Source organism: Sturnus vulgaris, chromosome 1 (genome assembly GCF_052056855.1).
Source record: "Sturnus vulgaris isolate bStuVul1 chromosome 1, bStuVul1.hap1, whole genome shotgun sequence".
Classification (NCBI taxonomy): Eukaryota; Metazoa; Chordata; class Aves; order Passeriformes; family Sturnidae; genus Sturnus; species Sturnus vulgaris.
Genome location: NC_142243.1, coordinates 137,778,832 through 137,793,011, shown reverse-complemented (window position 1 = coordinate 137,793,011; position 14,180 = coordinate 137,778,832). Strand labels below are relative to the sequence as shown.

Below are 14,180 nucleotides of genomic sequence, written 5' to 3'. Positions count from 1 at the left end.
AAGTTGTAATTGTTTCTAGTAAGTTTTTAGGAGTCTTTGATGTTATGATTAGTGTTTTGTATGTTAATATATTGATATGGCTGCTTATTTGCCTGGATGCTTGTATGCTGAAATGGTCACTAGGTTGCCTCAGCAAACAAATCTTTGATCTCAGTAGGTCTGTTTGGTTAGAAATAAAACCTAAAAGAACAAGAACAGTGCATGTTCTAAAGTATTCACAAAGTGCTGAGATTGGTGATTGAAATACAAGGAAGGAAAGTCATAGTTTTGCAACCTGATCTGTAGGGTAAATGCCAAACAGCTACATGAAGTTATTTTTATTCCATGTATTCAAGTAGTGTTTTGTTTCTCTTTTTTTTTTAACATATTGTAATGATTCTGTAGCTGCATTTAGAAAGCTTTCACAGTGACTGCACCAGAGTGGTGTATGGTCCATTATGCTGTGGACTGAACCCAAGGCTCTTTGAATTGTTTCAAGATGCAAGACAGAAACCTGTGCACCTTGAACCAAAGGAGCTGTTAGATGTGGTGGGTTAGATAAAGCATCTTTGGCAAGCAGCCTTGTAAGAACTCATACTGATGTGAACAAATCTGAAAATTCACATAAGACACAAGTGATACCCATTGCCACTCACCAATACACTCCAGTGAAGCATCATCACATCCTGCCGCTACACAGAGACTGGAATGTCAGAGGTGACAACCCTGAAATCCAGTTCCATTTATCTGACACTACCATGCTGACATAAAGTCTTTTCATAGTCCAATCAAATTCTCATTCTTCATATGAAACTGGATTTCAGTTAGTGGTCTACAACGTAATGTAAAATAGAGAAATGATACCCAGTATGCCCAAAAATATGTAAAAAAGAATTAACCTATTGAAAGTATATAAGTTTCACTGATGTTTCCCAGAGCCCTGACTCTTAGAGAGAAATGCATAGTACATTTTATGCCAGCTGATGTCCTTCAGTATTTATAAACATTTCATAAACTACATGTACCATGTGGGTTTTTATATCACTAAAATATAAAAAGGGCAGGTGAAACCAGAACATGGAAGAAAAATGGGAACAAAAACTGACATTAAGGGGAGACTTAGTATTAATGTTCCTAGTATGCAACAGGTACATATTTATCTCAGTAGCTTACACAAGAAAGTAAAGAAAAAAAAAAATCAGTTTGTGTTTACCTTTGCTGTACACAATGCAGTTGTTTTTGTTGTCTTCTACTCCTTGCCAAGTCACATCCAGCAGCCACTTGGGGCCAGCAGTCAGTACCATAGGGACTGAAGCCTTTGTCTTCTGTAGGAAGGATGATAACAAACAGATGCCATTTGTTCGCCTTGATTAAGAACTTGAATAATAATGGTAATAATCATTTTATTTGCAAACAACAAAATCTCGAAACCCATAAGCCAAAGTCTTATTCCCCTGCCTCGGGATTTTTGTAGAGAAGACACAAGCAGGAAGCTTCAGTTCTTTCATTGATTGACTGGTGAAACTATTATCAAGGATTTTTCTGAATGATATTGGATCAGATCTCCAAGATTACACAGATCTCTGGTGGCTGAGAATTATAAAGGGAATGCAGATGACTTTCACAGCAAAGAGCCAAGTGTTTAGAAGTGAACTTTAGACATATTGTACTCATAATCAATGGGATCTCACTATTTCCTGAAACAGACAGGAAAGAATTTAAAGAATTAGTATCCATTTCAAAGATCTGTCCTGGGTAACATTTGTATTATCATAGGAAATTGTTCTGAATGGATTATGGAATTTTTTCCCCTTTTGCTGTGTTGATGTTTGATTTTACTATGTCTGAAATAGTAATAATGCTAATTAATGATTGACTCTAAAAAGACTATAAAACAAGTTCTATTAATACATTCAAAGACTTAAAAGTAAAGCATGACATCATCACACCTGAAAGGCATGCAGGCAATTTACCATCTCCTGTCTGTATTTCAGAATCTATGCTTAGAGAATTTTTTATTTGAGTCGATTAGGCAGAGGCCTCAAATTTATTAACACTTAACTGCTTTTACTAATCAAATGGCAAAAATCCTGAGTTTGCCAGTATGTGGCACTTAGACTTCTATCATAGATAGCTCTTCTTTTCTGTACCAAGAATAAAACCACCACAGAGAGTACAAAGTAAAACAGCTACAATGCAACTTTTAATTATCTTTTCTGGGATATAATTCAGTCCAAGACATTCCAACATTTTGTAAGAGAATTTAATTATTTTTATACTCCACCAGTAATTCTCTAGTTGTCTCAACCTATTTTTTTATTGTGATATTCTGTATTACTGACCAAGATAAAAAATTTTATGACACAGAAAAGCATATTTACATGGACATTGCAGATGCTTTGCTAACATTTATTATTGAGAACTATTCTAGAAATGTAGTGAAGAATAAAATCATTTAGCACAGAACATATTACATTCACAAAACATACCTGAAAATATTTATTGAAAATCAGATATTGCTTAAAATATTTCAGTTATATAAGATTAAATCAATAATCTTAAATAATATATATTTACTATAATTACATTAATATTTTAATAATGATGATAGAAAAGGACATTAAATGTCACAAGTCTTCATATTTTTGTGGGTTATCTGTTTAGACTCTAATAGTGTTTTACCAAATACACTACTTACTTAATTTTCATTTTAGATTTTACATTTTTCATATGAATATTTGTGCGTAAGTTACACTTCTATATGCACTCCATGGCATTATTTATCTTCCCTATGCATTGGGAAAAAAACAGATAGAAATTATGAATGAAATTAGGAAAAAGGAATGTGACAGCTAGCAAAAATATACCTACCTAGTGTAAAAATACTGAAACAAGAGATGTGCAATGTCTCAACTCCTAATACTGCTTTCTCTATGGGAAATTGCAGAAAGTATGTTTTGCTTATATGAAACATTACAAGAGTCAACCCAGCTGCATGTACTTGTGTTCTAAATTTAAATTCTAATTAATAATTGACCAGTAAATTAAAACAAAAAAAATTGGATAAGTTTCTATGTAAATTATCAAGAAGTCTGATATCAGTTCTGAAATCAGTGTAAAGCATACACATATGGGCTACATAGAAAAAATGACATAAATTAGGCAAGAACTGAAAAAGAGATGCAGCAGATGAGATGAAAGGTAATCAAAGTATCATCTCTATATTCTATCACAGAAAAGTCAGAACTTTACTGTAATTTACACTAAAACAGTGTTAAGGCTGCTACAGAAAACAATTCAGAGTGCTTTCCTCTCACAGCTGAGATTCATACTCATATTGAATACAAGCTGTACCAAGAATGTTGGCAACTATGGCTGAATAGCAATAACGAAGAGGAGGATCAGGACACACTCCAATACTTGCTGCATTTCTCCAAGTGCCATTTTAGTCATGCCTTTAATATGTTTTTGTGCTTATATGTGCTTTCAGTCTCTGGTAATCCCAATTACAATCAAAAGACAGTGAAATATTATCCAGCTAGGAGAATTTTCCAAGTACCACAAATGATTAAGACATTCAAAAAAGTTTTCTTTTTCCTAAGTTGGAGGCCAAGTTAAAAATCAGAACAAACCAAAATTCTATCTTTTAAGTGCAGAAGGGATCATCTATTTAATTTTCACAAGATCTAATTCCTATTTCTGGTTTACTTCTTTCCAGACGTCTGACATTTCATTGTGTCTCTTCCATCTCTAAGGGTATTATCTGCATTAAGGTGGTATCAAAAAGCCTCAAATAATATCAGGATCTTCTTGTGCTGGGCAATAGTTTATCTACATAGACAGGACAAATAATATGTCCTGGGAAAGGATTATACTTAACCACATACTGCTGAGGAAGAATGAGATACAGAGATACCATTTGACTTTCTCATGGAGATTAATTTCTCCTTTAGTAAGTGGTAGGCTTAGTCCCAGGCCACTGCCCCAGTTTCCTCCAGAGAAGAGAGGAGCCCAGGCCTCATCTCTTCTGAGGTGAAGCAGAAGTGGCAGCAGGTAGACTGAGCACCAGCAGCCAGCATGCGTGTCTGCTTTGCCATTCCTCATTTACAGGGCTTTTTTGAAACTTAAAGAACTCCATGGTTATCACTAAATTAGCTTCCAGGTCAGCTTGGCAGTTAAACTTGTAATCAGCTCTGCAGCTGTAAGCAGTCTCTAGGCACTAGAGATAGGCTGGAGGAGGAACAGGGTGTTTCGTCTCACAGCTCTGCTAGCCCAGAAGAACTGGTGGACACCTCAAAAGAATTTCTCATTCTCCCATAGCTCTGCTCCCAAGCTGCACAGATATGCAAATAAACTTATTTTAATATGAAAGCAAAACTTCACAAGACCCTGGCTGCTTGTAAAGCTTGGCAGCTCCACTGAGGGATACCAGCAGTGGCTTCCCTTTGATGCACCTCACTGGCATATTGTGTGAGCTGTAAGGCAGGTCAGGACCACAGCAGCAGTTCTTGGGGTCTGGCATCCCGTGAGGTTTGCACATTCATAGGTGTTCACCACTGAGAGAGGTTTGCTCTTGTTGTGCCTTATTACATAGTAAGAACTGAAGCAAGCCTGCTGATTCAGGAAAGGCCATTTCCTTAAAATGGTTAAAATGAAAAGACCCCAGTCCAAGATAACAAGAAGCTATGGTTAAATCAGTCATGCCTTTATCACCTCAAGATTAGACTACTGCAATGCGCTATACCTGAGGCTACATTTTAAATCCATTTGAAAGCTGAAGCGGGTGCAGAATGCAGCAACCCGCTTCTAAAGCAGGATATCGTGCTTTGAGCGCATTACACCAGTGCTTTTTAATTTGCACTAAGTGTCTGTGGAATTTAAGGCACTGCTTACAACTTCTGAAGCCTGGGACTTGTCTGTTTGAGATACCTAATTGAGAGCTGCCAGGTCCTTTGTCTCAACTTTACAACCACAGCTGAGAACCAGCAAGGAACATCAAAAAGGGCTTTCTTGGCTTGACACTGAAGAAAGTCTTGGCAGGACAACATGTTCCTCATGACAGCTCTTTTACCTTTGGGATATCATCCTACTTGAATTAAAGTATGTTCATGCTCTGACTCTCAGAGAGTTCTATGAAAATCATCCTGCAATTCATCAGATGCATTTATCATAGTACAAAATTTAGTTGGTCATTCCCAAAATAGTGGTGGTAGGTGTTACCTACCTTTTGTTTGGGTATTGTTACGACTCTTTCATTTGGGTATTTTTAAAGTTCTAGCAGGAATATCTCTAGCTTAAGAAATAAACCTTTCTACACACAGAAAAAAAAAAGCTTTCTTGATATAGAAGCAACAATATTGCATCTGTTTACAAATAAGACTTCAAAAACCGAACATAATTTTATTTCTCTCTCCAAAAGAACTGCTACACATTACTGAAAAGCTTACAAAACATTCTCCCTACTGCCCATGTATAATCACAGGGATCTGCTAACATGGGTGCCTGTAAGATGGGGCCATACAGTAATTACCTCATATTTTTCAAACGAGGGCACATTATAGACCCATAGTATTGTTCACTGCTCTACACTAGGTACATTTTACACTTGAGCAATGTTTCCCTGAAAACGCAATTTCTGCTAATGTTTTCATGCCATAACTAGACAAATTTGACAAGGACAAGCAGGGTCAAAACTGTGATCTCTCAGGGAACAATTAGAATTAGCTAATGAGGATAAAAGAGGTCAGGCAGGCATCCACTTTTCACTAACCTTTGAAGCAACTGGACAAACAAGGGAGGCAACCCTCAATAAATGTTTATATTCAGTCAAGAGGTTAATGGAGATAAAAATAGCCATCACAGCAGGCCGAAAATAGTTTTGCACTCTTGCTAAATGGAATCAGTGCTGACAAGTAACATTAGATGGGCTCTTCCCTGCAAAGATTTCTAACATATGATGTGTGTGGCCTGGCAGAAACTTGAGGAAACCCCCACACTTAAGAAAAATACAGCAAGTTGTTTGAAATCTATGAAATTCTGATGTCAAATGCCTGATCAGTGCTAGCTGTTTCTTCAGAAGCTGTGCTACTGAGCTCATGCTCAGTAAGTCACTGTGACATGACCATCCTGTCCCAGGCACGGTGCTCCAAGAAGAATTCAACATTATTTAAGGGGATGTACTGATACCCAAAGGCTTTGTTTCTTATTGTATTTTGGTTCCTGCAAACAGATTTTCTTCCTAAATCTTCCAAGGAGCCTGAGTTCCCATGAAAGATACAGAACACTACCAGAATAAATTCATGACCTTGGAGAAAGTTCCAGTGCCCCCTGGGCAGAGTTAGTTTATATAATCAATTAAAACCAAGTGTACTGGGAGGAGAGCTCTAAACATATGTCAGGTGCCTTCAGATATGAGTCTGGGCTAGCAAAACACCAGTTAATACACTGATGGAGGTTTCTACTTTGAAATTCAATTTAAATTCAATTGGATCATCACAGGGTTGACATGCTGAAACTGCAGAACTTCCCCTCTAGAGAGGTTGAGTTCACCTTTGATGATCACCATACTCAATTCAGCAAACTTTGTAAGCTCATTGAACAAATTCAGTTGGGAAGGGCTCCTAAGGGTTCATTCTGGACAGACAATAACAGACATTTGTATAGGTCTCAGACTACCCCTGATTAATTAATATTTGTTTTAAGATGTTTTTGAATAATAAAAAGAGTGGTCATTCCATTTTGTCACCTTGCACAGTGACTGTCTAAATGCATTTTTTTACCTTACAACTGATTATAAATTCATGAATCTGTAAGACAATCCCATCCAAACAGCCCAATGGACAGACAGAGATCACATTTTGTTGTTCGTTTTTATGCAATCAGCTGGACTGTCTTTCACTTTCTGTAGCTTCCCTGAAAACTCTTATCGTTTACCAAGGAGGATTCAGGCTTGGAAGAATATTTATCTCAAGGGCTTTTCTGGAAAACCTGCCAGTCAAGGCCCGTGGCAGCACTTCACAGTGCCACAGCTTTCTTTGCTAGGCATGCAGAGGCAACTCCACTAACACAGCAGTGGAGACATCAGGAAGTATTCAGTGCTTGGTTCCATGCTGATGTCAACATCACTAATTAAAGCAAAGACATGACAGTCTCCAGCTATAAACATCCACTGTAGAATCTTACAATTGCGCCAGCATTTCAGCTTTCACAGCCCCCCACTATGTCTGCAGGGGAGATCTTGATACTTGAACTAAATGTAAAAGAAATTTTGCAATCCTTAGTCCTCGTGGTTGAAAAAAAAATCCCAAACCGACAAACTTTGAAAACCTGATACCAACATAATGTATGGAGTTAATTTCACCTAAATCTTCAGACAGCATGAGATAATTGTTTCAGTTACTACTTTACAACTTTACGGGATCCAGGATTTCAGAGGAGTGTTCAAGAATCTGTTTATCTGCAGAAATTGTTACTTGAGATGGGCCATGAAACTAGTGATGAAGAAAAGAAGGATCTGTTTCCCACTACCTTTTTTGGTGATAGCAGAAGAAAAACATTGGTAACAGTTGAAGAGGCTGTGGTCAAACCAAAGCCTTTAAATGTTTCAAATACAAAAAATATAAAAAAGGGGAAAAAATGTGCACACAGATGGAATCCCAAAAGACAGCTGGGATTCCCTGCAACTGAGAAACCCTGCTGTTTACCCCAAGGGATCATCACTTGTCAAGTGACAAGACTGAACATACATTTCACCATGTATCACTATTTACATTTCATCCACAAACCTAAACCAGACCAAAGAAATTATTCAAACCAAAAAACTCCACACCCTAGGTATGTTAATATTTTCCAAAACTTGTCAGGATTTTAATATGGTTTCAAAATTTTATTACTATCAAATGTGACTGCCTAATGCAAATTAAATGTGTGCTAAACATTGGGGTTCAATTAATTTTACCTAACTAGAGTGCATTTTTTTCAAATCTGTAAAATAAACATAAATAAAATGTCACTGTAATTTAGGGACAAAGCAATGTTGTCAAAAGCAACTTCAATTTGTTCTTTTTATTTAACTCAGGATACCCTCAGAACCCATCTTCAAACTCTTTCTCAGTTCTAAACACTTTTAAATAAATCCATATTCTGGAATACCTGGACCTAGCTGAGTCCTGGTGATTCCTTCTGTATGCTTCTGCGGCCCTGGAGGAGGTGACAACCAACTGATTTGAACAGAAATGGAAAAGCTGGAAAATGGATCTCTGAATACACAGTGATCTTCCACTGCCCACATCATTCTATCTTGATGGGCTTTCTACAGCAGTCCTTCCTTCCTCTAAAGCCTTCACCTGGCTTCACTGCACAGTTACTGCTCCCCTGCCCTTTCCACTCTCTTCTTTTTCCCCATTTTATAAATACCCAACTATGTAAAGATAACTTCCTTTCTCTCAAAGAGCATGGGATGGAGAGCAGTGTGTTTTACCATCACTCTCTTGACTTCACTTTCTCATTTTATTTTTCCTTTTACTCTCTTTCCTATTCATTTTGTTCTTTGGGAAAGCAGTGTATATATGTATTGTGTGTTTACACAACGACCAGAACCAGGAAACCCCATTCTTAAGCAGTGGTGTGATTAGCATAAATGTGCTGAGGATATTCTGAAAATTGTCAACTCTGAGTGAATCATCTCTGTTGTGGTGAGTTGATACGTGTGGGCAGCATGAGCACTGTCAGTGTGTCACAGTGTTCAGGTATCTGCCATGGGTGTTGAACCTTCCTGCTGTACTGCAAAGTTGAATACTTTGGATAGTACTATTTCAGAGATGACATGCACCTGTACCGATGGAATCACACACTATATAACTTATCTTTAGACAAGATATAATGCAGTGCTGCTTGCACACTTTCACGCTGAATTATCAGTGCATTTTTCCTATTGGGTCAACCTCACTGTTGTAAATTATTGTGTATTCTAAGAAATCAATCTCTCTTTCTACTAATTGCCAGTAAACACTTTCTGAATGTACTTGCTTGGATGTAACATATTTCACTTTTGCCAAACATTTCTCACAAAAGATAGGTGAATACTCTGCTCAGTATGGCTCAGCTGCAAATCTGCAAACACTGAATTTACTCCGGATAGGTTGATGGGCTAAACTGTGGGATATGCCACGAGTCCCTGGTAAGCTTCTGCCAATTGGTCTCTCACTTTGCACAAGCATCATTTGGGCTTGGGGCAGTTAATGTGACAATAGATATTTCAGATGATCAAGGGGACAATTACAGAGGTTTTTCCAGAAGCCATGAAGGCATTTATATTGCATATGGATTAATTCTGCCTGGTCCCATGATCTAGCATTTTACACCAATGCCATCCAAAATTATTGGTGTATCTCCAGCTTAGTTTAGTGTGGTACTAAATAATTTCTAGTTTAGAGCAATTTTGTATTTTTTTTCTTTGTTATACTTTTTCTTATCCTGGAATGGATGATTTAAATCACCTTTTCCATAAGTCCAAATTTCATGTATCATGTTTCTTTTTATCTAAGGAATCAAAAAAGAGGCAATTATGGGACAAGAGGGAATGGCTTTAAACTGAAGGAGAGTAGGTTTAGATTAGATACAAGGAAGAAATGCTTCACTATAAGAGTGGTAAGGCACTGAGACAGGTTGCTCAGAGAATAAGATTCCCTACATCTGGAAGTGTTCCAGGCCAGGCTGGATGGGGCATAGAGCAGCCTGGTCTAGTGGAAGGTGTCCCTGCCTCAGGCTGGGGGGTTGGAAATGGATGATCTTTAAGGCCCATTCCAATCCAAATTATCCCATGATTCTGTGAATCCATTAAAAATACAAAAATAAAAAAGGACACGCATAAAGCCTTCTATAAATCATCCATTACAAAGAACTCCAGAATAGCTAGTTATAGGTTTTGCTTATTATATATTTTTATTACTATGTTTGGAACTGCAAACTCAGGTTGTGTATTTTACTATAGAAAAGTGAATGTTTTTGTCATGAATGGTAAGACATGCTTTAGCAGTAGAAAAAGATAACTTTTTAAAATTTCAACTTTTTTTCTTTCTCAGAACTAAAGAGGGAGAAAATAAAAAGTTCTTTGTATATGCTTGTCCAATATTTTAACTGTATAAACGAGTGTAGCTCTATTAGGATTGTATTTCCAATGAATATTGTGAGGTCTTTATGAAATACATATTCAATACAAAGGCATTGTAGTCAATGGTGTAGGTGTTGCAGCATAATTCTCTTGGTGATGTGTTACATAAAATTGAACTTCACTGGTGCACACACTGAATGCACACAAAATGTTATATATAAATTCTGCTCTAATTTGAAATAGAATTGGGGAATAGAAAAAAATCTATGCCTTTCTTGAGGATTTTAAAAGATTTTTATATTTTTTTTATTAGCTATTTACATATATCTCTTCACTAAGAGGAAACGTGGTACTTTAAAGTAAGAGCATAAATCCAACATGCCATTCTCTGCCCAAGTTTTATATTTGTTAAGATAGAATAATCATTTAAGGTAGAAGTTTAATGCATGATTCAACAACCAGAAGCCTATATGTATGACTTTGATTAATTATTTTTAGTTCAGTTAAAACATCCCAGTTTATCTCCTTTTAAGATTATCCTTGACATATTTAGAAATCCTAATGCAGATTTTATGGCCCACACCTATCCCTGATGGTGCTAATGGACTAGGCATAATGAATCATTCTAATTTGGATGAAAGGACCACACAACATTGTGGCAGTCCTTTAGAGAATTAAGGCTCAATTCTGATCTTCCAGACTTATGAATGCATTTTTGGGATTAGGCCACGTATCTGTACATCTGTTGAGTCTCAAGGGGTGTATACTCAGCTAAGTATTCTGACCTTCCAATGTACTGTATCAAATGTGTGGCCTTGGGATATGAAAGGATTTGATTACAACTGTATTTTAACACTGATTTAATATATAATTATGGGGTAAAACCTAATTCCTCCTTACATCTTCATGTAGAAAATTCCATCACTATTAAGCAGACACTAGGATATTTTTCCCCCAGTGAGTGTGATAGTAAATGGAAGAAATTGAAACACCCACCCAGGATAATGTAAAATCAAGGACAATCTTCTTAGGAATGGCTTTAAAATCAGCTTCTTGTGACCATAAAAAAACAAATTTAAATGGTCTTCTGCGAGTGTGTTGCTAGTCAGTACCCTGCATTACGTACGAAACTTGACAGCTTATGTATAAATAAACTGGAACAAGGTTCCTTTAATGACTTTTACTATTACTCTATGCTTTCTTGTTCACAAGTAATGAGGAAAGCAATTAACTTTACACACATGAACTATATGTAATACTGATAGAAACGTTTACAAATAATTGGAATTATCTGGTTATTACCTATTCACTTAAAATTTCTGTTTCACTAGTATATAAAAATAGAATGTTGTAAAATTTCCTTTAGCCGATTAAACTTTCATAAGATATGCTTTACGTTTTCATGTAAAATTTTGATTTCTTTTGTTCCACTGAAAACCCCTTCCTGAATATTATCAGTGAAAAAACCCTCAAAATATTAAAAGAGACTTCAAAAGAAAATAATTTCAATAGATTTTAACATATGACTGTGCAGTATTTTAGGGGGGGGTAATTTTTCTTCTATACCATCAAATTTTGCATAGATTTTAAAATAAATAATAGTGGTATTAAGTAACTGATTAATATGAGGATTTCACAGAAAATAATTCCCAAAATTCTTTTTTTTCTCATCAATATGATCTGTCACAGATCAGAATTACAGATTCATGGTGCTTACATTTTCTTTATCATTTCAGAAAGCTTGGATCAAGAAGATGAACTGAGCAGAGCAGCAGCTTTACCTTGCATGCAGTTACTTTCTTCCAGTTGAAGAATATGCTGCACATAATCAGTCATTTTTTCCCCCACTGCTTCAAAAGCATGAGAATTTTATTTCACTGCTCTCACATAAAAATGAAAATTATTTTCCCTAAAATGCCCAATGACAGATTAAAAGTATCCTCAGTTTCTGTAGTTTGTATGGCATCGTTGTGTAACATAGCTCTCATTTAAATTATTTCAGTGTACTGATTATATGTAGCATGACTAAGAACTGCAACTACGCAAGTTTCCATGAAAAAACAAAAGTTTCAAAAGAATGGGTGAAGGTCCTTCACTGGGACTGGAGATAAAGATGGAGAATCCAGCAGCAGGACTGGTGAGTACAGCGCTCTGGTTCCAGTAAGACTCAACAAACAGCTCAGATCAGAATCTACAGTCCAGGAAAACAGCCTGTAGCTTCGAGATTAGCTCTCTCACACTATTCCTGAGTTAAGCCAGTACAAACATCATTATGAATGCATAATTATGATTACGCACTATAATATTGCATAATAGATCTTAAAATCTGGAAACAAAGAAGTAGTGTAGGAATGCTGTTTTCAGGCTTTAGGTTTTGAACACAATGAAGTTAAGGGTAAAAGACTTTTCATAAGGAAAAACAGTTCCAAGAATATGCATTTTACTTAGAAATTTCATACTGATAGTTATGAAACATTTATGCATAAAAGGAGTAAAAGGGAGATAGGGACCTGGTGGTCTGTTTATAAATTGAAAATAATGAACAAAGCCCAAACCCCTCCCATACTAACATATTTTAGGGAACTAAAAAACCAACACTATCACTTGAAATAAGTAACAATAAAAAAGGAAACTGGAAGCTTGACAAGTTTACTTAAAGGATCTTTTTCTCAGAAAGAAATAAATTTGATTTTTTAAAATTCTTTGCAGCAAGAATTTCCCTATGAATCAAAGTTTGTTTCTGGGACTGATGGATATACACAGACTGGTATCCTATGTTTAAATGACAGTATAGATAAAAGGGTGATTGCTTAAAGTGAGCTGATGGATTCGTTCACTTCCATGTGTAGAAACAAAACAGGGTGAATTTGATGAATGCAGTAACTGGGAACATCTATGACTAAAGACTGTTGGTATCAAACTCTTGTCAGTTGCCAGTTTATCAATGAAGCCACTTTGGGCCAGCAGTGCTGCAGTTCTGTGTTCTCTAATAGGACACCTTGGGACCTGTAAAGACTCTGAGATCACAAATCCAAGGAGTGATTCTCAAGTGGGAGTGGGCTGACTTTCAAAAGTAGGGAGCATCAAAAAGAACAACAAATTTGCACATAGGTCCTAAACAGGGGTCAGGTTAATTTTTTTGTTGCTGCTGTATGAAATGAAAACTCACAGTGGTAATAAGAGTCAAGCTGAGTACCACCACACTGCAGAATGAATTTAAGTGATTAGAAAACTATTTTACTGTTGGCTAAGACCAGTTTCACAAAAAATTACTTTTAATTCCAAAAGGTAATTTTTCCTTGAAGGTCTTCCCTGCTTCAAAGAACACCCTATCCAATCCAATAAAATCAATCCTTTATCCCTTCAGTAAAATTTTTGAATGAATTTTCAGATACCTGAGAAAGAAAAAAAAAAAAAAAAAAAAAAAAAAAAAAAAAAAAAAAAAAAAAAGCCAGCTTCCAAATGTTCCTAGTACTTCAAGATCCCAATGAAGCCAATAAAAGGGAAAGAAAGACCCTCAGTTGTGTGTTACAGAGCCAAGAAAGCAACCTAACACCACAAAGCAGCAGAGGTAAATCAAGCTTGCAAAGAGCAAAAGCTTTGGAAATTGGCAGAATCAGAGGAGACCAGGCTATCAAACCCCACAAGTTAGTACAACTTTATATCAGAATTTCTCTTCTCATCACAGAATTGGGCATTAAAATGCCACACTATTGCAGCCACCATATCTGTTTCAAACAACTACCTCCTATCACTTGGCACCAAGTGGCAGCAGCTGTTCAAGGCAGACTTGAACCTGGCGTTCCAGCTGAGCAGGGCTTTTTCCCTGCTCCCAAGAGATATGAGCCTTCAGATGAAGTGTGAGGCTGCCATCAGCATGGGGCATTGGTCTTGTGTGGCAGCCTCCAGGCTTCAGGGTCACTACAACCTCTGCACGGGTCACCACAAGCCTTCTCAGTTTTCCAGGGAAAAAAATAATAATTGCCTACTTCTCACAAGTCTGATCCTATTTCCACATTGACATGTCTGCACAGCGTCTGATAGCTCCTGCTAATGCTGAGGACACTCAGAACACTCCTCCACTGTGGAG

General features: G+C 36.7%; 1 protein-coding gene across 2 annotated transcripts in view; it reads right to left on the bottom strand.

Moving 5' to 3' along the window:
• The window catches only part of ZFPM2 (zinc finger protein, FOG family member 2), a 305,920-nt gene that overhangs the window by 107,957 nt on the left and 183,783 nt on the right, over window positions 1–14,180 (bottom strand). For both annotated transcript variants that reach the window (XM_014879306.2, XM_014879308.2), the window contains one exon: window positions 1,193–1,304. In XM_014879306.2, coding sequence (XP_014734792.1) covers window positions 1,193–1,304 — 112 coding nt within the window. The remainder of the gene's footprint in view (window positions 1–1,192; window positions 1,305–14,180) is intronic.